Below are 21,559 nucleotides of genomic sequence, written 5' to 3'. Positions count from 1 at the left end.
TGTGCTTTCCAAACAATGAAAATGCACCCCCCACTCTTCATTATCAGCTCCCTCCCCGTGTATGCATGCTTGCTTGCGCCATTGGGACGAAAGGTTCCCCCTGGTTGTGGGTGATGGGAACAGGAGTCCCAAGGCTCTGCAAAAATCCAGGTGGTTGCCAGTATTGGGGGGCTTTGGAATTGGAGAATCAGCATTGGGAGGGACCTGGGAGGTCCTCTAGTCCAGCAGGAGCCCCTACCAGTTCAATCAATCAATCAATCAAAATAGAGCTGGAAGGGACCTGGGAGGTCCTCTAGTCCAACCCTCTGCTCCAAGAGGAGACCCCATACAATTTGAGACAATTGGCTGTCCAGTCTCTTATTCCACTTTTTCAAAGAGCTTTCTGGGTGGCCACTTTATATAAAAAAACTACAACTCCCGGCGTGCTCTTCGCCTCCTCTTCTTCCATCGACCTGATCTTTAGAGACCGATCGATGCTCTCGGCGCTCGGCAGGCTCGAAGAGTCTTAAGAAGCGGCGCCTCCGCCTTGGGCTTCCTCCCGGCGCACGTGCGTCTGGGTGGGCGTGGCCGACTCGGCCGGAAGCGAGCGCGCCGGGCGGAAGCGGGGTGGGCGGGGCCCGGGCGGCGCATGCGCTGTAGCCTCCCTGCCTTTCTTCCCCGTGTCGTCGCTGCCGCCATGGCGCCCGCGGTGAGTCTCCGAGCGGGCCGGCCGGGAAAGCGGCGGGGATGGGCCGGGGAAGGGGGAAGGGATACCCGGGGAGGCCTCGTGGGGGCCGTCGGGCCGTCGGAAGAGCCGAGCAAGCTCGTCAGGCGGGGATCTTCTGGGTCTCCCTCCGCCTCCCGAAGAGGCCTCAGCGCCCCCTCCCGCCTCAGGCCCCGCCCACGCCCCGCCCACCGGGAGGTGGGGGAGGGGAGGCCTGCTGAGCACGTGGGGGGGAGGGAGGTGGGAGGCCAGGCTGTGGAGGGGGGGGCTTCTCTTATGGGGGGGTCAAGGGATGGGGGCCTTCGGAGCAGTCTTGGTCCCTTTAAGGGGGGGGGACCCCCATCTCCCCCCCCTCCCTCTTCCTTCCTTCCTGAATCACCTTCCTTTCTGATCCCACCTGATCCCTCCCTCCATCATCTGTCAATCTAATCTATCTATCCACCCACCCTCTTATCATCCATGTCATCTCTCATTTGTCAGTGTAATCTATCCATCCATTCATCTACCCTCCCTCCTTCCATCTCTCTCTCTCTCTCTCTCTGTCGTCTATCTAATATCTATCCCTCCATCCGGCATCTGCCAATCTATCTGTCTCTATCATCTCTATTTATCTATCTCCATCCATCCATCAAACCATCTATCTACCGTGTTTCCCCGAAAATAAGACCCTGTCTTATATTTTTTTGAACCCTGAAATAAGCGCTTGGCCTTATTGCCGTGCGCTCAAAAGCCCGATTGGGCTTATTATCAGGGGGGGTCTTATTTTGGGGGGAAACAGGGTATCTATATCCATTTCCTTCCTCCTCCTCCCTCCCTCTTCCTTCCTTCCTGAATCACCTTCCTTTCTGATCCCACCTGATCCCTCCTCCATCATCTGTCAATCTAATCTATCTATCCACCCACCCTCTTATCATCCATGTCATCTCTCATTTGTCAGTGTAATCTATCCATCCATTCATCTACCCTCCCTCCTTCCATCTCTCTCTCTCTCTCTCTCTGTCGTCTATCTAATATCTATCCCTCCATCCGGCATCTGCCAATCTATCTGTCTCTATCATCTCTATTTATCTATCTCCATCCATCCATCAAACCATCTATCTACCGTGTTTCCCCGAAAATAAGACCCTGTCTTATATTTTTTTGAACCCTGAAATAAGCGCTTGGCCTTATTGCCGTGCGCTCAAAAGCCCGATTGGGCTTATTATCAGGGGGGGTCTTATTTTGGGGGGAAACAGGGTATCTATATCCATTTCCCCCTTCCTCCCTCCCTCCCTCCCTCCCTCCCTCCCTCTCTCTCTCTCTCTCTCTCTCGTTTATCATCTATCTCTCTATCAAGCATCTGTCTATATCTATCTATCTCAATCATCAACCTCTATCTATCTCCATCCATCTAGCTATCATCTATTTCTCTCTAGCTATCTCCATCCATCCATCCATCCATCCATCCATCAAACCACCTACCTACCTACCTACCTACCTACCTACCTACCATGTCTTCCCGAAAATAAGACCCTATCTTATATTTTTTTTGAACCCTGAAATAAGCGCTTGGCCTTATTGCCATGAGCTCAAAAGCCTGATTGGGCTTATTATCAGGGGATGTCTTATTTTGGAGGAAACGGGGTATCTATCTATCTATCTATCTATCTATCTATCTATCTATCTATCTATCTACTATCATCTATCTACCTATCTATATCCATCCATCTAGCTAGCTAGCTATAATCTATATCTGTCTGTCTATCTATCAATTTTGGAGGAAACGGGGTATTTATCTATCTATCTATCTATCTACTATCATCTATCTACCTATCTCTATCTATCCATCTAGCTAGCTAGCTATAATCTATATCTGTCTGTCTATCACATGAGAGAACCAACCTGGAATTTGAGAGAAATTTCCTGACACTTAGAACAATCAATCAGTGGAACGGCTTCTCTCCAGAAGTTGTGGGTGCTCCATCATTGGGAGTCTCCAAGAAGAGACTGTCTGAAATGGTCTATAGCAGTGATGGCTAACCTTTTTCTCCTTGGGTGCCGAAAGCACACATGCATGTGAGACCGCACACGCACCCACACCCACAATGCAATACCCCCCAAGGGCCCTGCTCCTGCGAGCATGGCTGCCTGCGCTCCTCCCACCCTTCCACGCATGCGCACGACCCCCTCCCCGGGAGCCTCCTGGGATCAAAAATGGGCTGCGGTGTGTGTGTGTGTGTGTGTGTGTGCGTGCGCGCGTGCTGCTCCCCCCGCCCCCTCACACATGCATGCAAGTCCCCCTCTGTGCATGCGCACTTCTCCCACATGCGCGGTAGAGATCTGAAAATCAGCTGGCCGGCGGGAGGCACGCACACATGTGCGGTGGAGCTGACCTAGGGCAACGGCTTGCATTCCCACAGAGATGGCGCACGTGGGCCCTAGGTTCGCCATCACGGGTCTATAGGGTGTCCTGCTTGAGCAGGGGGTTGGACTAGAAGACCTCCAAGGTCCCTTCCAACTCTTGTCATTCTTTCGTAATATTTTATTTCACACGATAGCAATGTGTGCACTCCCTGCCTGGGAGAGCAATGAATGAAGGTTTAAAACAGAAATTATAATGGTAATACGTGAGAAGTGAACCAGCTTCTTGAAAGCTCAGCCTTTGGCTGTGTTTTTGAACATATTTGTTGTAATTTAATGAGTTAATTTAATCCACCTCTCCCTCTGAAGGCTCTCGGTATTTAAGGCTGGGCAGAGAAAGCTTGATTCCTTCTTTTTACCCTTCCTCAACATTTGAATCAAGACATTTTTCTCTTAATTTCTTGTCATCCCCCCCCCCACCCTCCGATAAATGTCCTGTAGAAGAAGCTCGCGACGAAAGGCAGCAAAAAAAAGAAACAAGTTTTGAAGTTCACTTTGGATTGTACCCATCCGGTAGAAGATGGAATTATGGACGCTGCCAACTTTGTAAGTCGCGAACACCTGCGTGTGAGCTTTTATCACACAAACGCTGTTAACCCTATTTTGTCCCTGGGCCATGATTCAAACGTTGCCTCCTAGTTGGGAATACAATACAGGCAGTCTTCGACTTACGGCCAATTTTCTGTTGCTAAGCCAAACAGTTGTTAAGAAGTGAGCCTTTTTACGACTTTTCTGGCCACAGCTGTTAAGCAAATCATTGCAGCTGCTAAGCGAGTAACATGGTCTTCCCCATTGGCTTTGATGGTCAGAAGGTTGCAAAAGGGGATCGTGTGGCCCCAGGATTTTGCGACCGTCATAAATACGAGTCAGTTGCCAAGCGTCTGAATTTTGATCACAGGGAAGCTGCAACGGTCGTAAGTGTGAAAAACGGTCTTACGTCACTTTCTTCAGTGCCAGTGTAACTCCGAACGGTCACTAAACAAACTGTTGTAAGTCGAGGACTTCCTGTAATAACTTAAAGGCACAGACACAACACAGTTGTTAAATTAAAAGTAATTGAGAGAGAGGTGCCGAGGTGTGGTTAGTACTTAAAGCAACTGTTTTCACTGTTGAACAGTGCTAAACTGTTAAACTCTGTTTAGTCCAGTGTTGTTTGGGTTAATCAAGTTGAGAGTTCTCATTGAGGTCCGACCAACCTCAGATTCCCGGCTAGGACTCCGCCAGTTGGAGATTGTGCGAAACCAGAGGAAAAACTGTCAAAAAATAATCGGGCTTTGTCTGCTAAACCCTGCCCCCCCCCCGTCCCCCCCGAATCTTCTGAATTTCTTCCCAGGAACAATTCTTGCAAGAACGGATCAAAGTCAACGGCAAAGCCGGGAACCTGGGCGGAGGAGCGGTGACAATTGAGAGGAGTAAAAGTAAAATCACGGTGACCTCCGAGGTCCCGTTTTCCAAGAGGTAAGCGGGCGGCTGTTGACCCCGGGGTCTCCTGCTGATGGGGGAGGGGGGTGCCTGTTGACGACCCAATAAATGAAGCTGGGTGTATATTTTATAACTGGGTGTTTGGAGCTCCGGGTTTGGGATAACATAGGTAACAATCTTTGGTGAGTTTGGCCTCCCTTTTACGACTTCCTTGCCGCCATTGTTAAGCGAATCACTGCACTTGTTAAGTTCGCCACACGGTCGTTGAGTGAGTGGCTTCCCCTTTGCTTGTCAGAATGTCACAAAAGGGGATCATGTGACCCTGGGATACTGTGACCGTCATAAATACGAGTCGGTTGCCGGGCATCTGAATTTTGATCACGTGACCCTGGGGGGGATGCTGGAAAGGTGGTTTAAGTGTGAAAAGAAAACAACTTAAAAAGAAGTACATAAATTTGAAAGAAAACGTAATTAAGAAATAAATTCAGAAGAGAACAAATCCCTCAAATTCGAAAGAAAGCAAAACACTTTAAGAAATACATAAATTCGAAAGAAAACAAAATAATTAAAAAAATAAATTCAAAGGAGAACAAATCCCTCAAATAAATTCAAAACAAAAAACTTAAGTATCCGTGTATAAATTCAAAAGAAAACAAAATACTCAAAATTGGAAAGAAAACAAACTCAGAAATGACCAAAAGCTCTCTGAACGCAAATGATAAGAAAAAGCTAAAAGAAATAAATTCTAAAGAAAATTCCGAGGGTCTTTCTCTAACCTGAGTTTTCACACGTTTTTTAATGTCTCTTCTCGTTTTTCTCCTCAGGTACCTCAAGTACCTGACCAAGAAATACCTGAAGAAGAACAACCTGCGCGACTGGCTGCGCGTGGTGGCTAACAGCAAGGAGAGCTACGAGTTGCGGTATTTCCAGATCAACCAGGACGAGGAAGAGGAGGAAGAGGAGGATTAAAACGCCAAACGATCTGGAGCTGTTTTGTACATCCGTTTTTCCCGGAATAAAATTGTGGTAGAAATTGTTTTGATTGTCGTCGTCGTCCCCCCCCTTTTTTTTGGTGTTCGAATGGCCTCAGCGGGGACACAAGATGCGTGTCTGACTATGCACCTTTTCCACATAAGGTAATAATAATAATGAGTTGGAAGGGACCTTGGAGGTCTTCTAGTCCAGCCCCCTGCCCTGCCCAGGCAGAAAACCCTACTCCACTTCAGACAAATGGTTATCCGACGTCTTCTTAAAAACTTCTAGTGTTGGAGCATTCACAACTTCTAGAGGCAAGTTGTTCCAATGATTAATTGTTCTCACTGTCAGGAAATTTCTCCTTGGTTCTAAGTCGCTTCTCTCCTTGATTAATTTTTACCTGTTGCTTCTTGTCCTGCCCTCAGGTGCTTTGGAGAATAACTTGACTCCCTCTTCTTTGGGGGCAACCCCTGAGATATTGGAACATGCTATCATGTCTCCCCTAGTCCTTCTTTTCATTAAACTAGACATACTGACTTCCTGCAACCGTTCTTCGTATGTTTTAACCTCCAGTCTCCTAATCATCTTAGTTGCTCTTCTCTGCACTCTTTTCTAGAGTCTCCGCATCTTTTTTACATTGCGGCGACCAATGAAGAGACCAAAATGGAGAGACCACCTGAAGAAGGTGTTTTGCTTCTTCAGGTGGTTTCACTTCCTTGCAACTCCGCTTGCAACTTGTTCACATTAGGATGCGGAGGGGTCCCCACGGGCACAGGTAGAGAGCCTTTGTACCTGGAGGTTCCAGAGACAGGGGCATTGCTCCTCTCAAGGCCTCTCCACATGGAAGACCCTTCCCGAGCCGGGTTGGAGCCTCTCCATTTTGCAGAGCTGCCCAAAAGGGAGACCGGAGCCTTGTGCTCTCTGTCCTGAGGTAGATTACCCCTGAACGGAGAGGCTCCATTGAGGCAGGGGGCTCGCTCCTCGGAAGGGGAGGCCCTTCCCAAAGGGTGGCAGGGGGAGAAGCTGGGTTTCCCCATTTTGCAGAGGGAGACTGGGATCTTGTTTTGAGTGCGCTTTCTTCCCTGGGGGCTAAGGTAGACTGCCTCTGACTGGGGAGGTGCTCTCAAGATGCTGGAGCTGCCCTCCTGGGAAAATCACCCGACTGATGCTGAATACAAGAAAAGGACATGAAGACCATTTTTAATCCCCCCTCCCCGTCCCCAAATTTCCTTTCCTTGGTTGCAGTACCCATACCGGCCACCAGGGGTAGCCCGAGACTGAAGACCTTGACTAGAGTTGTACAATATGGGGAACAAAAATAATATCCCAAAGTGTTCACTTCTGTTTATTTGCTGCAGTAGCTAAACATGTCCACCAGAGGGCAAAGTCCACCATTTTTTACAGCCGAAATACCGCAAATGGGCCACCAGAGGGCAGCATAAGTTGCCCTGAATGGGCTGCATGGGTCCCAAACCCCTCCTCCCACTTCACAATACGGAATTGATTTCCCCGTGTTTCCTCCCTTATAGGATTTCCTAGTGGTGCCCCATCCAAGCGGTAGCCAAACTCTCTATTTCTTAACTCCTCCCCTCAAGAACTTCCCCCCCCCCAAAAAAAAGACACCCCGAAAAGACACCATCGCTGAAATAAGGCCTGATTTTTATTTAGCTAGTTGTTTCTTCATTCCGTAAATACAGTAGTTGTCGTTTTTATCTTTTTAACAATCCGGGTCTTTTGTTAACAAGCAGGATGGAGACGCCCAAAAGGTTACGCAATTAAGCTTGGGAATAATTACAATCATATACGCCGTGTTTATTATTATAGAGACCCCCCCTGGTTTGTCATTTAGGGGGTGGGGGACGGGACACAACAGATTTGGGGGAAAGAACGGGGGGGGGGGGGGGAATGGATTTTTATTTACACAATGGCGACGCACAAAACCTGGAAGCCTTCATGGCCCACCCAAAACTGAGGTTTCGGATTAACAGGGTTGGAAGGGACCTTTGCAGGTCATCTAGTCCAACCCCCCTAGCCCAAGCAGGAGACCCTACATCTGCCTCTACCTAGGATCGAACTCACAACCTCCTGATCTTGAGGCAAGAGCTCCACCTCTACCCAGTTCTTGTCGGCCAACACACCTAACACAACCGAGGGAGGGAGGACACACACGGACACCTCACAACAACCTTGTCCCCTCTTGTAAGAAATTATCTGGGTCTTCCAGGATTGGAGACGGACGGAAAATGAACTTACGAGAGATGTCAGAATGGCCTTTTGATTTGACGGACACGTTCCCGCCTTGGGGGTCAACACTGTAGAGTGGTCCTTTTCGAGTTGGGGTGTGTGTCTCTTAAGATGGGAAGGAGGGGCCTGGGGTTGTAATAACAGGCAGTCCTCAACTTGCAACTGTTTTGTGGAGTGACCTTTCGACCGTCAAATGGCACTGAAAACGGACTTACGACCCATTTTTCATACTTAACGGGCATTAACAGCATGCCCAGGTCTGATAATCAAAATTTGGCAACTGACTCGTATTTATGACGCTCGCAGTGTTCCCCCTTTTGCGACCTTCTGACAAAAGTCAGCGGGGAAGCGGGATTCACTCAACAACCATGTGGCTAACTTCACAACCGCAGTGATTCCCTTGCTTAACAACCGTGGCAAGAAAGGTCGTAAAAACGGGGCAAAGCTCGCTCAGCGACCTTCTCCCTCAGCAGCAGAAATTTTGGGCCCAATTGTGGTTGTAAGTCGAGGACTACCTGTATTTAGGAGAACTCAGGTAACAAACATGGATATGTATATAAGGAAGCCTTATTGAAAAAAAAAAAGTCTTATTTTAAAAGCCGTTTTAACCCCAAATCTTACATTTAAGGTTAGATATGATGTAGTTTGATCCAAGCTCATTTAAGAAGGAATATTTTTTTGGGCGGAGGGGAGAGAAAGAAAAGACACCCACGGGCATTTTCAATCAGGCCTTTTTAACAGGATATGACAATCAGGCCTTTTTTAACAGGATAAAATTTGCCCCAAATTTTAAGATTTAAAATTCTGCATGTCGCTAAGGCACAAACGAGTACATCAACTGCTAATGCTGGGAGATTTGCATCCTTCCATGAAACTCTTTCTGGTGTGTGCGTGTGTGTGTACAATATGGGGTGCTTCCCAGAGCAAATCCCCTCCCCAGAATGCCACCCCCAATCCCCCAGTGCAAGGCGGATTTTACACGCCGCAGCCATGCAAATTCCAGCAAAGCAGCGATCTGATTTTCAAAATGCAAGGATAATTTTGTCGAACCGATTCTCAAAAAAGCCAAGAGCTGTGGGGGGGGGGGGGGGGGGAGACACACACAACCCCATTGATTTTGGGGTGCCCAGGAACGTGGCTTGACCTCGCCTGAATGCCACCTTGAAATATCTGAAATAAAGATAACATTTCTGGGGAAAATAACCTAGAACCAAAAACTTTGGGGGAGATGGAGCCCTTTCTATCGTAAGCCGCCATAAATGCCATACCGTTATCCCAAAATTTACTGGCTCCCTCTCTGTCCAGAAACGATTCAGAAGATTCTTAACTCTCCTTTTTTTTCCTTTGTCTCAAAAAAAATAAAAATCTTGTTTTCTTTTTTTCAAACATAAAAAAAAAGAAATAAATAAACCACGTTAAGGAGGGAACAATGGTTTGGGAAGGATGCATGCATTAGTTTTCCCATAAGCAGTTTCTAATAATAATCTCAGCTCCGTCCATGCCTGCATTTTATATAAAAATAGTGCCAGCTCTTATTAGAGGGAAGGGGGTGGGTGGGATGGGGAGGAGGGAGGGGAGGGGAGGTCCAGATTAACGTTTAAAAACACTGACACTTGTGCCTAAGAGTTATTTTGGGGTTTGTTCGTTTGTTTTTGGAACAGGGGGAAAAAAAATACAAAATACCAACCCACTGCCGTAACATCAACACGGGGGCTGAAAATTTGCTTTTCCCTTTGCAAAAAAATAAGGAAACGTGATTTTTTCCCCCTCCAAAATGTTGTTTCTTGCATTCACAGAAGGGTTGGGGAAAAGAGGAAAAAATTAAAAAGCTTAAACGTGATCTGGCCACGTTGGGGAAACAGGGTGTCTTCTGAAGAGTCCGGGTGCGGTGTTTTTTTGTTTGTTTTGTTTTAAATTCTCGGATGCAAAACCGTCGTGTTTCCTCGGCTTCTTCGAAATAAGCTTTAAGCAAGCGAAGAGGAGAGAGGCGGACGTGAGGATTAGGTCCAGATTAACCGGGGGAGGGGGGGCCCTCCAAAAAATGCACGCCCCCGTTATTAAGACCGGTAGTCCTTTTTGCTGTAAGGTTTATTGCCTAGGATGCTATCGATTTCATGGATAATCGAAGAGGAGAGTTTGGGAAGAACCTGTCGGGAAAGAAGGATAAAATTAAAGAATGCTACAGCAAAAAATTTGCAATATTGCCTATTTTTCCTATCCGGCATCCATCTGGGGAAAAAAAAAACACATCACCCCAAAATTGAATTAATTTAGAGATAGGATTTATAAAGAGGTTTTTCAGGAAAACGGTGATCTGTAAAATAGGCATGCATTTTAGCCTTTCTTAAATTAATATCTATCTCTCTTTCTTTATATCTCTCTATCCATCGTCTACTTACCTACCTACCTATCATCTATTATCTCTGTCTCTATCATCCATCTCGCTCTCTCTCATCTATTATCTCTGTCTCTCTCTCATCTATCTATCATCTCTGTCTCTCTTTCTCTCTCTCTCATCTATCTCTCTACCTACCTATCATCTATCTATCCATCCTATATCTATCCATATTCTATCTATCCATTTATCTATCCATCTATCTATGTATCTTGTCTGAATTTTTTGGCTCAGCTCACAGTGGTGCCAAGCTTAAAGTCCCCAGCCTGTGGCTCAGCCATCTGTTCCAGATTAAATTTTTAATTAGGAATATTAAGGGGACTGACAATCTATCATGTCCAACATCTAAAAGAAAGAAGAAGAAGAAGAAAAAAAAGAGGCCCAGGGGAAGAATTTAGAAGTAAACACAAATAAGTTTTATTTATTTAAATAAAGGCATATTTAAATAGGTTTAAGGAGAGAAGGTATAAAAACGTCACTTTCCAGTGGTTTAGTTTGGGGGGAAAAAAGTGACCAGGAACACACAGTGTCTTTTGGTGTCAATGTCTGGAAATTGGTGCTTATAATTTCCACACACCCCCCCGCCTTAAAAGACCCGCTACCTTTTTCCTCACCTGTATTGCTCCAATATTCTCCATCAACTGATCGGCGTTAGAAGCTCCTAGAAGGACGGAACTGACACTCTCGTTGCGTAAACACCATGCTGGTGAAAAATGCACAATTATTAAGAGAAGAGTAGCAGGGTACCAAAGGGGGGCTGGGGGGGAAGTCTGATTTAATCTATTTTGCTTAGGGGCGACATCGGGATTTTTTCCAATTTAGAAAAAAAAATTGTAGAGGGGAGATAACATTATAGGTAGAGTCCTTGAGCTATGACCGTAATGGAGCCCCAGATTTCTTGTTCCTAAGCCAGACAACTGTTAAGCGAGTTTTGCCCCGTTTTACGACCTTCCTGGCCACCGTTGTTAAGTGAATCACGGCAGTTGCTGAGTTAGTCACGTGGTAGTTGAATGAATCTGGCTTCCCCCTTCACTAAATCATCTTCTTTTAATGACCCCATAATCCTGCGGGTGGAGTCTAGGCAACTGAATGGAGCAGAGTGTTGAATGGCCAGATGCCCTTCCTGTTGCCAATGCGGAGTTTTGTTCGGCAGATGTATTCTCAACGTGCCCAAAGAGAGAAATATCTGCCTCTACCTAGGATCGAACTCATAGCCTCCTGATTGTGAGGTGTGAGCTCCACCTCTAGGCCACCCCACCACTCAGAATGGTCACTAAATGAATGACTGTAAATCAAGGACTTCCTGAAGGGAAGAAGGAACAAAGTGTGGTTCCACCAATCTGCAGGCTCGCGACACATAATGCCCATCTGCTATTGTTCGATGCCTGCGTAACTCCCCGCCACAATATCCAAAGTTGGACAAGGATGCAAGCTCCCCGTTCCCACTCACCGATGGCGAGCTGCGGCAGGGTGCAGCCCAGCCGCTCGGCGATCGCTTGCAACTCCTTCAGCTTTGCCTGCTGCCGTCTCCCTTCCTCACTTAAAATTTTGTCCTTCAGCCACTGATAACCCTAGACGGGAGGAAGAAGACGGAAGAGACCATGATGGGCGGGAGCTGAGCGGGATGAGGAGGAGGAGGAAGCAGACGGGTGCTTACTTTGAGCGACGCTCGCGAGTAAGGGGGGATGCCGCCGTCGTACTTCCCCGACACGATTCCGCATGCCAACGGGGACCACGTCATCGCTCCCACGCCTGGGAAGGAAAGAAATGGCCGTGAGGTCGCACGAAAAACCCGGATTGCAAAGAATCAGAAGCCAAACCGATTTTCTAAGCCGTCTCGTTTTCTTGAACACCAGAGGAAGCTAAGCCACATTGTAAGGAATAAGTGGTCCTCGACTTACGACCACATTTGAGCCAAACATTTCCGTTGTTAAGGGAGACAGTGTGTCTCTTCTTATGACCTTTCTTGCCAAGATTGTTCAGTGAATCACTGCGATTATTCAGTTAGTCCCATGGCTGTTGAGTGAGTCTGGCTTGGCCCCCCCGCCCCGACTCAGAAAGTCACAAAAGGGGATCACGTGACCCTGGGACACTCAACCCGTCATAAGTACATGCCAAGCCTCTGAATTTTGATCACGTGAATGCTGCAATGGTTGTAAGTGGGGCAAACAATCCTAAGTCACTTTTTTGGTGCTGATGTAACCTTAAATGATCACTAAATGAACCGTTATAACTTGAGGACTGCCTGTACTTTAGAAAAGAGACTTCTAGTGGTGCTTTGTAGGTTTTTTTCTGTTTTAAACTCTTTATTTTTAAAACCCACGATGAAGAAAGCACATTTTTAAGCGCTCTTGGGTACTTGAACACCGGAGGCAGCTAAGCCGACTAAATTTTATGAGGCTATGATCCTACAACCCGAATAAAGGGAAGCTAAAGAATGGCATTTCCTGCTTGAGAAGGGGGCTGGACTAGAAGACCTCCAAGGGCCCTTCCAACTCTGTTTTTTCGCTACGGGATAGGGTGATTTGGGTGGCGGGATAGCACCCTGCGATGGATGGGGGAGGAGAGAGACTCACCGATTTTGTGGAAAAGTTCTGGAAGTTGAACTTCGACCTTCTCCCGTTGGAACATGTGATATTCGGCTTGCTCACAAATTGGAGGAATCAGGTTGAACTGCCGGGCTACAGAATAAGCTTCCTGCAGGGAGAGATCAACTTAGAATGTGCAGACGACCAAGGAGAAGGGATCCATCTCTAGGCAGAATCTCTAGGGAGGACAAACCTGTTTCTATCTACATTACCGAAACATCCCACTTACTTGGACTACAAATTCAGGTAGTCCCTGACTTACGACCACCATTTCTGTGGCTAAGCAAAACACCTGTGAATTTTGCCCCATTTTTTACAATTGCCGCGGTTTCAAGTGAAACACTAAAGTTAAGTTAGCAACCTGGTTGTTAAGCGAATCAGGCTTTACCGCCTTGAGTTTGCTTGTCAAAAGGGGATTGCGTGACCCTGGGACGCTGCAACCGTCGTAAATAGGAACCGGTTGCCAAGCGTCTGAATTTTGATCACGTGACCATGGAGGACACTGCAATGGTCATAAGTCACGGTCGTAAGTCACTTTTTTTCAGTGCCGTTGTAACTCTGAACGGCCACTAAATGGACTGTTGTTAAGTCAAGGACTACCTGTGACACACTGGATTTTAAACGGGGGTCCTTACACAAAACCTTCACGTTGTGGAAATACGGTGGGTAGGACACGAGATAAAGCAAGTGAAGAAATGCCTAAGAGGAGAAACGGGTGGGAATTTGGGGCGATTTCCCCCAATGCCTCCAGATGTGGGAGCTTCATCCCTGGAAGCTTTCAAGAAGAGACTGGAGTGTAACTTGTCAGAAATGGTGATGGTGAACCTACGGCACGCATGCCACAAGTGGCACGTGTAGCCGTATCACTGGGCACGTGAGCTCAGATCCGGCACACATGCGTGTGCTGGCCAGCTGATTTTCGGGCCTTCTGGGCCTACCAGAAGTAGGGAAACAGCCTGCTTCCTCCCTCTGTAGGGCCTGGGTGGTGGTGGGGAAGGCCCATTTTTCTCTCTCACCTGGCAGTTTTCGCCCTCCCAAGACTCATAGAAAGGCTCTGGAGCCAGGAGAGAGACAAAAACGGGCCTACCGGGCCATCACGTGCCAGGTGGGGTGGGTGGGTGGGGGTGTCACGCACGGAGTGCATAGAATTATGGGTGTTGGCACACGTGCACGTGACCCCCCCCTGCCCCCCTCCTGGCACACGATGGCAAAAAGGTTAGCCATCACTGGTGTAGGGTCTCCTGCTTGGGTGGAGAGGTTGGACTAAATGATCTACAAGGTCCCTTCCAACTCTGTTATTCTATTCTATTCTGCTGTGGAAAGTGGATGAAGAAAAATCAGTGGGGAAGACAACCGAGTTCTGGTTTTGCTACTTCCAATCTCTTAAGCCGGCTTGTTCTCCATCTGGACAAAACCAAATTCACGCGAGAAAATCCTCATTTATTTTTCTTAAATCGACTGGATTTGCAAGCCTTTAATGGTGGATGTAGCAGGTACAGTACCATAATCTCCATGGAACTCCACCGTGAAGTCCCCCAGTACATCGCCATGCCTTGGTTGATGACGTGCGTCATGGCTCGTACGGTCTCTGGGGGAAAAAAAAAAGGAACGAGAGAAGAAGGAAAAGAAAAGGATTAATCCGAAGAGCAGCAAAATAAACAAGGCCGTCCAACCGAAATTAAGGCCACAACACCAAACAGGAAAAAGGAAAAGAGGAGAGGGTAGGAGATCGGGCGACATCTTGCAAGCAAATTGAGACCTCGAAAAATCGGAAGAAACGGGAGAACTTTCCTGCGAGAAAATCGAGTTGGGAAACGGCTGGTTCTCTTAAGATGTCTTTTTCTGACCCGACAGATGGACATGTGGGAGGATAAGAACACAACGAAATGGGGGACATTAGATGGAAGGCTTTGATAGGTGATCTTCTGAAGTGTTGTCGCGAGAAGGACAACTAGCGACAGGAGACTCCAGAACGTTTTGAGTTATGGCCATCAACCTTAACACTCTTAAACGAGGATCCAGAAACATGGTGGAAACGTCCTGCTGGGTATCCCTCTTTAGATTGGCAGGATCCTGACACTGAACGTAGAAATGATGGACGTTCTCCAGTAGGTATCTAACTAAGGAACAGGTGCTCCAAGGTTGGGTGACCAAAAATGGTTGGAGAGACGTTCTACTTTTTCTAGGAGAGTCCCTGTTCTGATCAGGGTCCTTCCAACGGAACCATGTGGGACGAGGAAAGGCCATCGCTCATGCTTCACGCACCGCGATGGACCAATTCCGCAGAACACGGCAGTTGGGTTTGCATCGAACCGCAGAATGTAGAAGTTGGAATCGAGAAGGTCAAATACTAACTCCTACCCATTGCAAGATCTACAGGAAGTCACACAGATTTACGACAGAAGGTGAATATTTCTGCATGTATCCACGCAGGGGTGGGGTTCAAAAATTTAGCAACCAGCTCTCCGCCTGGTTGCTAGGTGGGAGTGGCCATGGCCTACTCAGCCTCCTGCACCATGGCGGTGTGTTTGTGTGTTGCGTTTTCGTCCTCCTCAAGCTCTCCCGAGCTTCCCAGAGTCTCCGCGCAGCCACTGCGCTTACCTGGCACCCAAAACGGGCCTTGTAGAGATTCCTGGGAGGGGCGGGGTGGGTGGGGCCAGCCAGTCCTTGCAACTACCGGTTCAGCGAACCAGATGTAAAGTTAGAATCCGGTTCGCCCGAATCGATCTGAACCGGCTGAATCCCACCCGTCACTTTCCGGAGAAACCGGCTAGGCTATAACCAGGTAGGAGCCACAACATTAAGCCATGAAAGGTTGCTTCGTTAGATGTTGCGTGTCGTGGCTGAGAAGGAGGTGAAGTGAGACCATTAGGAAAAGAGGAGGAAAGGAAGGAACCCACAATCCCTCGTTTTAAATAAAGCGTTTTGCGCTTTCGGTGGTTACTTGCAAGATGTTAAACTAAGGGGACAGAAAGGTTGTTATGATTATTATATTTTTGATCATCCTTTTTCATTCTTTGCGTCCTTTGGCATTTTATGGCGAACCTCGTCGTTCGAGGAAAGGGAGCTTCGGCCAACCAGAATGAAAAATCTCCAAAGCGAAAAAGGGGGAAAGAATTTAAAAAGAAAAGAAAAAGAAAAGAAAAGAAGGAAAAAAAGGAAGGAAGGAAGGAAGGAAAAGGTAGGGATTTCTGTCCCCTAAAATGCCGCTCGGATGCAGTTAATCAAGGAGGGGTACCTTCTATGATGAATGTTCGCGACTTGGAACTAAATGGGTTCCCTGGTGATAGAAAACAGATTTGAGAGAGGCAAGAGTTTAGAGCTGTAACCCTGCTTTTCATCCAGGGAGTGGGAGAGAAGCAGCCCCCTCCCCTAATTCGGGCCCTGTTCCTCAGGAAGAGACGGATGGATCTCGTTCGAGAGCTCTGACTCTTCATCTCCTTCAGATCCATGCAAAAAGTGGTTCAGACAGAGGATTGATGGATAGAATTGATACCACCAGACCACCATTAAGAACCAAAAAATTCATCATTAAACTGTGCGGTTCTTAAGCGAGGCACCATAAGATTACACCCGATTTTATGTCCTCCTTTGTTGCGGCTGTTAAACAAGACATTGCATGAGTCGCAATGTGGCGGGAAGGCGGCAAACAAATTTAATCACCATCTTTTAACAGCCTACTAATCCCTTGCGGGGTGGAGTCTGGGCCGGATGCCCTTCGTGTCGCCAATGAGGAGTTTTGTTCGGCAAATATATTCTCAGTGTGCCCAGAGAGAGAGAGAAATATCTGCCTCTATCTAGCATCGAACTCACAGCCTCCTGATTGTGAGGTGAGAGCTACAACTCTAGGCCACTGCACCACTCCAGCAAATAAATTCAATCATAACTAAAAAATAAATGACGACAACCTTTGACTTCCCACTGGCTTTCCCAATGCTTCGTGACTTCCCAATGCTGCAGCCGTCCTAAATGCGTGACAATGGCTGAGCGCCTAATCACGATCACGTGTTCGTGAGAAGCTGTGATGGTTGTTGCTAGGTGCAAGGACCGGTTGTCAATCCCTTTTATCAGTCCCCAGTTCAAACGGTCTCTAAAGGAATTGTCGTAAGACGAGGACTACCCGTAGGGCTGAGAAATAAGCCAACAAACCTTTTAAAAGGCAAGAATGGAATGACCGTAGGTATAACAATTTTTTAGGGGCCTCGCCAAAGTTAACTGGGATAACCAAGAGGTTTCTGTTCTGTAGAAATTCGAGCAAAGAACCAAATGATAGCTTACCTTCCATAGGTGTGTTCGGATCCGGCCGATTGGCAAACACCACGTCCACGTAATTCAGTTGCAGCCGTTCTAGGGACCCCTTTAAACCTGGGGAGGGGGAGAGAAGAAGCCTCACTCTCCCTTGCAATAAGACCCAAATGCAATATAATTTACTAAAAATAAAAGAAAAGAAAAGAGTAAAATAAAAGATAACAAAACAAAACAGAACAGTCAAATCAGAGGTGGTATTCAGCCGGTTCGCGCCGGTTCACACCGGTTCGCCTGAACCGATAGCAGAAATTGCAGATGGGCCGATCCACCCATCCAGGCTCTAGGCTTTTCCTATTTAGGCACGTTTTTGAGGCCGAGCGCATGCGCGGACAGGACACGCTCTTTGAACCAGTAGGGAAAGTGAGTGAATACCATCCCTGAATACAACACAACACAACACAACACAACATATGAACAGGGCTCCGTTTCTAACCGTTCCTTGTCTGACCAGGAAATATAGGTAGTCCTCGACTTACGACCATAGCGGAGTCCAGAATTTCTGCCTTTCTTGCAGCAGTTGTTCGGTGAATCACCGCCGTGGTTAAGTCCTCGACTTGCAACCATTCAGTTTGAAGCGACCACAGCATCAGAAAAAGTGACTTAGGACCGTTTTTCATACTTAACGACCGCTGCAGCATGCAGCGGGATCCAAATTCGGATGCTTGGCCACCGCCTCGTATTTATGACGGGTCGCAGTGTCCCCGGGGGGGGTGTGTGTGTGTGTCATGCGATCCCCTTTTGGGACCTTCTGAGAAAAATCGACGGAGAAACCAGGTTCGCATAACAACCGTGTTCCTAACTTAACTGCAGGGATTCACTTAACAACGGTGGTGGGAAAAGTTGTGAAACGGGATAGCTGCCTCACTTAGCAGCAGACATTATGGGCTCAATTAGTTCGGTCGTAAGTAGAGGACTACCTATAAAGTGAATGACGAACCCTGCACACCCCAAAACTACAGCAGGATGCTTTTGAAGGAGGAATGGCCGTTTTTCACACTTATGACCATTGCTGTGATTGCACGATGCACTTTCGGTCACAATTCTGGATCAGGAATTCTATTTTGGGGATGGAGAATGGAAGGAAGCAACCTTTATTTACCTTCTATAATGTGCTTTCTGGAAAGCCCTCGTTCTGTCTCGGCTCTAGAAAAAAAGAAAAGAAACCAAGACAAGGATTAAAGGTCATTAAACAAGGAGCCCTCGAGTTATGACCGTCTTGCTTAGCGACGTTTCGAAGTTACCACCTTCCTGGAAAAGGAGACTTACGACCTGGATCTGAAGTCCTGACAATATGCTTCACCCGTTGTTGAATGATTATCGCACTTGGGGAACTGGGCAACACAACCACAATTTACAATTGTTTGCAGGGACACGTTTTATGACACACACGTCACAAAATGGGAAAATTCACTCCCTTCCGCTTTTAGCCAAAACTCTACTCATCGCGAACAATAGGTTTGCGCTTATAACGACTGCATTCACTTAATGACCACTGCAAAGCCGTCATAAAATCAGGATGTTCACCTGTTTTGCAACCGCTATGACTTACGACCATCCTAGGCAGCCTTTATTACGGTCGTAACTGGAGGACTATCTGTATGCCAAATCCTCCTTTTTTATTTTGGAAGGAGAGAAACTGGGTGGGCCAGGAGGATATGGCACTCTTCGCATGCTCAGAGGCTCACTTCTCGTAGTTGCACGAACGACACCGGAGATCAGGCGCAATTTCTGAAAATATTTCAAGATTTTTTTTCCCTCTTTGTTATGATGGGGCCGTTTGCAAGGAAGCGGAGTGAGCAACAGCTAAAATACGTTTCAATAAATGAAATAAAATCATAAATAAAATAAAATATATATACGTACTTCCCTCCCCAAAAGATTTTCGTTGTGATCACTAAACTGGACCGTCTGAAGGGAAAAAGAAGAAGAAGAGAGGAACACGGATTAAACACCACCCAGTGCTCTAATTTCGCTTTGTTTCGATTGGAGACAGGCCTACCCTGCAGGGCTGGTTTTCCCCCTCCCCCACCTCTATAACCGACTTCAATTCCCAGCCAGCCTGAGCGGACTTCAACTCCCAGAATGCCTGCTGGTTGAGGAATTCTGGGAACTGAAGTCCACCCATTGCGAAAAGCTCATCTAAAATTCGAAGTAGCTGCTGTAGCCTTGTTTTAGCCTCCTTTATCAAGGTTCTAGTCCACATGAGGTCGTGAAAGACTTAAAAACGTTCACGCCTGTTCTGGGGGCATAAAAATTGAACTTGGTTGCAGGAATAATGGTTACCTCCATCCTTTCTTTTTGATAATGTTCCCTAGGACGACTTCAGCTCTGCGAAAGAGAGAGAGAGAGAAAAAAACACAACATATTTTTTGTGTTGGTTTTATTTTTAGTTTTATAAGCCACTCAAGAGTCCATTCGACCGAGGTTGTGCTTCTTACAACACCCCTTCACGGTAGGCCAGTGGGAAAGAGTGAAAGAAAAACACGCCTGACGTAACAGGTAATCCTTGACTTATAACCATTCGTTTAGGGATGTTAAGTCGAGAATGACTTGTGTGTCCAAGGATTCTCTGTTACTTCTTTCCCACTGGCCTACCATGCAGGGTTGTTGTGAGAAGCACGAGCCAAAAGCGCACCAGACTTACTTCCCTGCGGCGTAGACCTCGGCCGTGTCGAACAGATTGATGCCGTTGTCGTAAGCGAGGGTCATTAGCTGTTCGGCCACCTGCAAGACAGCGATGGAGGTGATCCCGGGAACCGAGTTGAACAAACCATGATGGCTGCTCCCATCACTTCGGATGTGAGGTTTGAAGGGGCCAGATTCCCCCATTAAATTCAAACAATGCAAAGCAAAATATGAAATAATAAAATCAAATGCAAAGCTACGAAAACCAGAAAACTATTGAAAAAATAAAACAAGCTATAAAATATGTAAAAAACAAGCTGGAAAAATAAAATAAAAACAAAAGGTAAAATGCAAACGGTAAAAAAATACCCCTAAATAAAAGAAGCTATTAAAAAAAATAAGCTGTAGGAAATAAACCATAAAAAATAAACTACAAAATACACAAAAAGGAAACGTATTAAAAAATTATAAAAGTAAAACAAATGATAGACTATCAAATAACCCATAAAATATGCAAAAATAAAATAAGCTATAAAGAATATCTGTAAAAAATAAAATAAACTATTAAAAAAATGAAATAAACTAGAAAACATACAAAAATTAAATACTAAAAAACTAAACTATAAATAGAACAAAACAAGTTATAGAATATCAAATAACCCATAAAATATGCAAAATTAAAATAAGCCATAAAGTTCACCTGTAAAAAAATAAGCCATAAAAAATAGACTAAAAAATAGACATACAAAAATATTAAAAAGTTAAACTATAAAGATACAATAAAACGAACGATAACGCATGAAATAAAACTGCAAAGAACATGCAAAAATAAATTAAGCTACACAAATGATAAAAAAAATGCAGTGCGTTAGAAAACATGCACAAATAAAATATTAAAAAAGAAACTATAAAAAAAAGAATGAAACACACTGCAAAATAAGACTTATGAGAAATATGCAATTTTTTAAAAAAAATAAGATATGATGAAAAATAAATTATAAAAAAAATAGACAAACATTTTCCTGGCTCTGGATGTTATCGAACCCAAGTGTGCCTATTTTGTCTCTGTCTGACCTGCTCTGCAGGGCTGGCGTCCCAAGCTTTTTCTCTTCTCTAAATGTAGAACCATCCCGTACTTATGTATTTATTAAATAGATTTAGCTGTCCGTCCAACTCACACACACTAATTCATGTCACACTCAAGTTTCACAACCCTCTGCAAAACTGTCAGTTCTGATATTTGGCAGGAGAAAACGGACGGTGTTAGAAGAGATAAAAAAAGATAGTTTGGTCCAGGTTTGACTTTTTATGCCTGGAAAAAAAATCCTAAAATTGAAACCAGGGGAAAAAAAAACATGTTTACCTCATCAGTTATTTGTCCTCCAAAGGTCACCCATGTTCCTGCAAGTAGGCAGAAATAATTAAAATTAATATTGTTTTATTTAATAACTATATCACTTAATATCCCAGAAAGAGGGTAGAATTGGATTGAAAGGGATAAGCAGAAGACACAGCAAAAACCTTGCCTTGGAAGAGAATGTGGATAATCCTTGACTTATAACAGTTCATTTAGTGACGAGTCAAAGTTATGACGGGGAGAGAAACATTTTTTCGGGGGGGGGGTCAAAGATCAGGGGAGAACAGCAGCAAAGGGAGATAGCACAGAATTGGGGGATGGATGATGGTTTATTTTATTTTTTTAGCATATTTATTTTAGGAGCCGTAAAACACATTTTTGTGATATATCTATAAATATAAATTATTTTTATATATGCACTATATATATCGTGTATTATAAATATATTTTATTGATGAGTACATTTATTTTAGCTATAAAGCAGGTTTACGTCCAATTTATTTTATTTATAAAGATTTAATATATTGCATGTGTATATTATC

The 21,559-nt window shown here is 45.7% G+C and overlaps 2 protein-coding genes across 9 annotated transcripts in view; one reads left to right on the top strand and one right to left on the bottom strand.

Moving 5' to 3' along the window:
- Positions 1-613: 613 nt before the first annotated feature.
- Positions 614-5,561, top strand: RPL22 (ribosomal protein L22). The gene is made up of 4 exons (XM_058161396.1): positions 614-688; positions 3,545-3,649; positions 4,437-4,561; positions 5,350-5,561. The coding sequence occupies exons 1-4, from the start codon at positions 629-631 to the stop codon at positions 5,492-5,494; spliced, it is 435 nt and encodes a 144-aa protein (XP_058017379.1). The 5' UTR covers positions 614-628; the 3' UTR covers positions 5,495-5,561.
- Positions 5,562-9,324: 3,763 nt separating this feature from the next.
- KCNAB2 (potassium voltage-gated channel subfamily A regulatory beta subunit 2) overlaps positions 9,325-21,559 on the bottom strand; it is a 38,021-nt gene continuing 25,786 nt past the window's right edge. For all 8 annotated transcript variants that reach the window (XM_058161320.1, XM_058161322.1, XM_058161321.1 and 5 more), the window contains 12 exons: positions 21,024-21,061; positions 19,680-19,759; positions 19,319-19,363; positions 18,899-18,943; positions 18,135-18,178; positions 17,006-17,092; positions 14,230-14,315; positions 12,716-12,836; positions 11,797-11,891; positions 11,590-11,710; positions 10,754-10,842; positions 9,325-9,891 (listed from right to left, as the gene is read on the bottom strand). In XM_058161320.1, the coding sequence (XP_058017303.1) occupies positions 9,802-9,891; positions 10,754-10,842; positions 11,590-11,710; positions 11,797-11,891; positions 12,716-12,836; positions 14,230-14,315; positions 17,006-17,092; positions 18,135-18,178; positions 18,899-18,943; positions 19,319-19,363; positions 19,680-19,759; positions 21,024-21,061 (941 nt within the window). In that variant the 3' untranslated portion in view covers positions 9,325-9,801. The remainder of the gene's footprint in view (positions 9,892-10,753; positions 10,843-11,589; positions 11,711-11,796; positions 11,892-12,715; positions 12,837-14,229; positions 14,316-17,005; positions 17,093-18,134; positions 18,179-18,898; positions 18,944-19,318; positions 19,364-19,679; positions 19,760-21,023; positions 21,062-21,559) is intronic.

Source organism: Ahaetulla prasina, chromosome 18, assembly GCF_028640845.1.
Source record: "Ahaetulla prasina isolate Xishuangbanna chromosome 18, ASM2864084v1, whole genome shotgun sequence".
NCBI lineage: Eukaryota > Metazoa > Chordata > Lepidosauria > Squamata > Colubridae > Ahaetulla > Ahaetulla prasina.
The sequence above is the reverse complement of the archived record's forward strand: the minus strand, read 5'-3'. Positions and strand labels throughout refer to the sequence as shown.

Excerpts from the sequence above, each read along its gene's own strand:
- RPL22 (XM_058161396.1), top strand. The coding sequence starts at position 629 with ATGCGCTGTAGCCTCCCTGCCTTTCTTCCCCGTGTCGTCGCTGCCGCC. Across the intron at positions 689-3,544 it reads CTGCCGCCATGGCGCCCGCG|AAGAAGCTCGCGACGAAAGG; the intron begins GTGAGTCTCCGA and ends AATGTCCTGTAG. Across the intron at positions 3,650-4,436 it reads TTATGGACGCTGCCAACTTT|GAACAATTCTTGCAAGAACG; the intron begins GTAAGTCGCGAA and ends ATTTCTTCCCAG.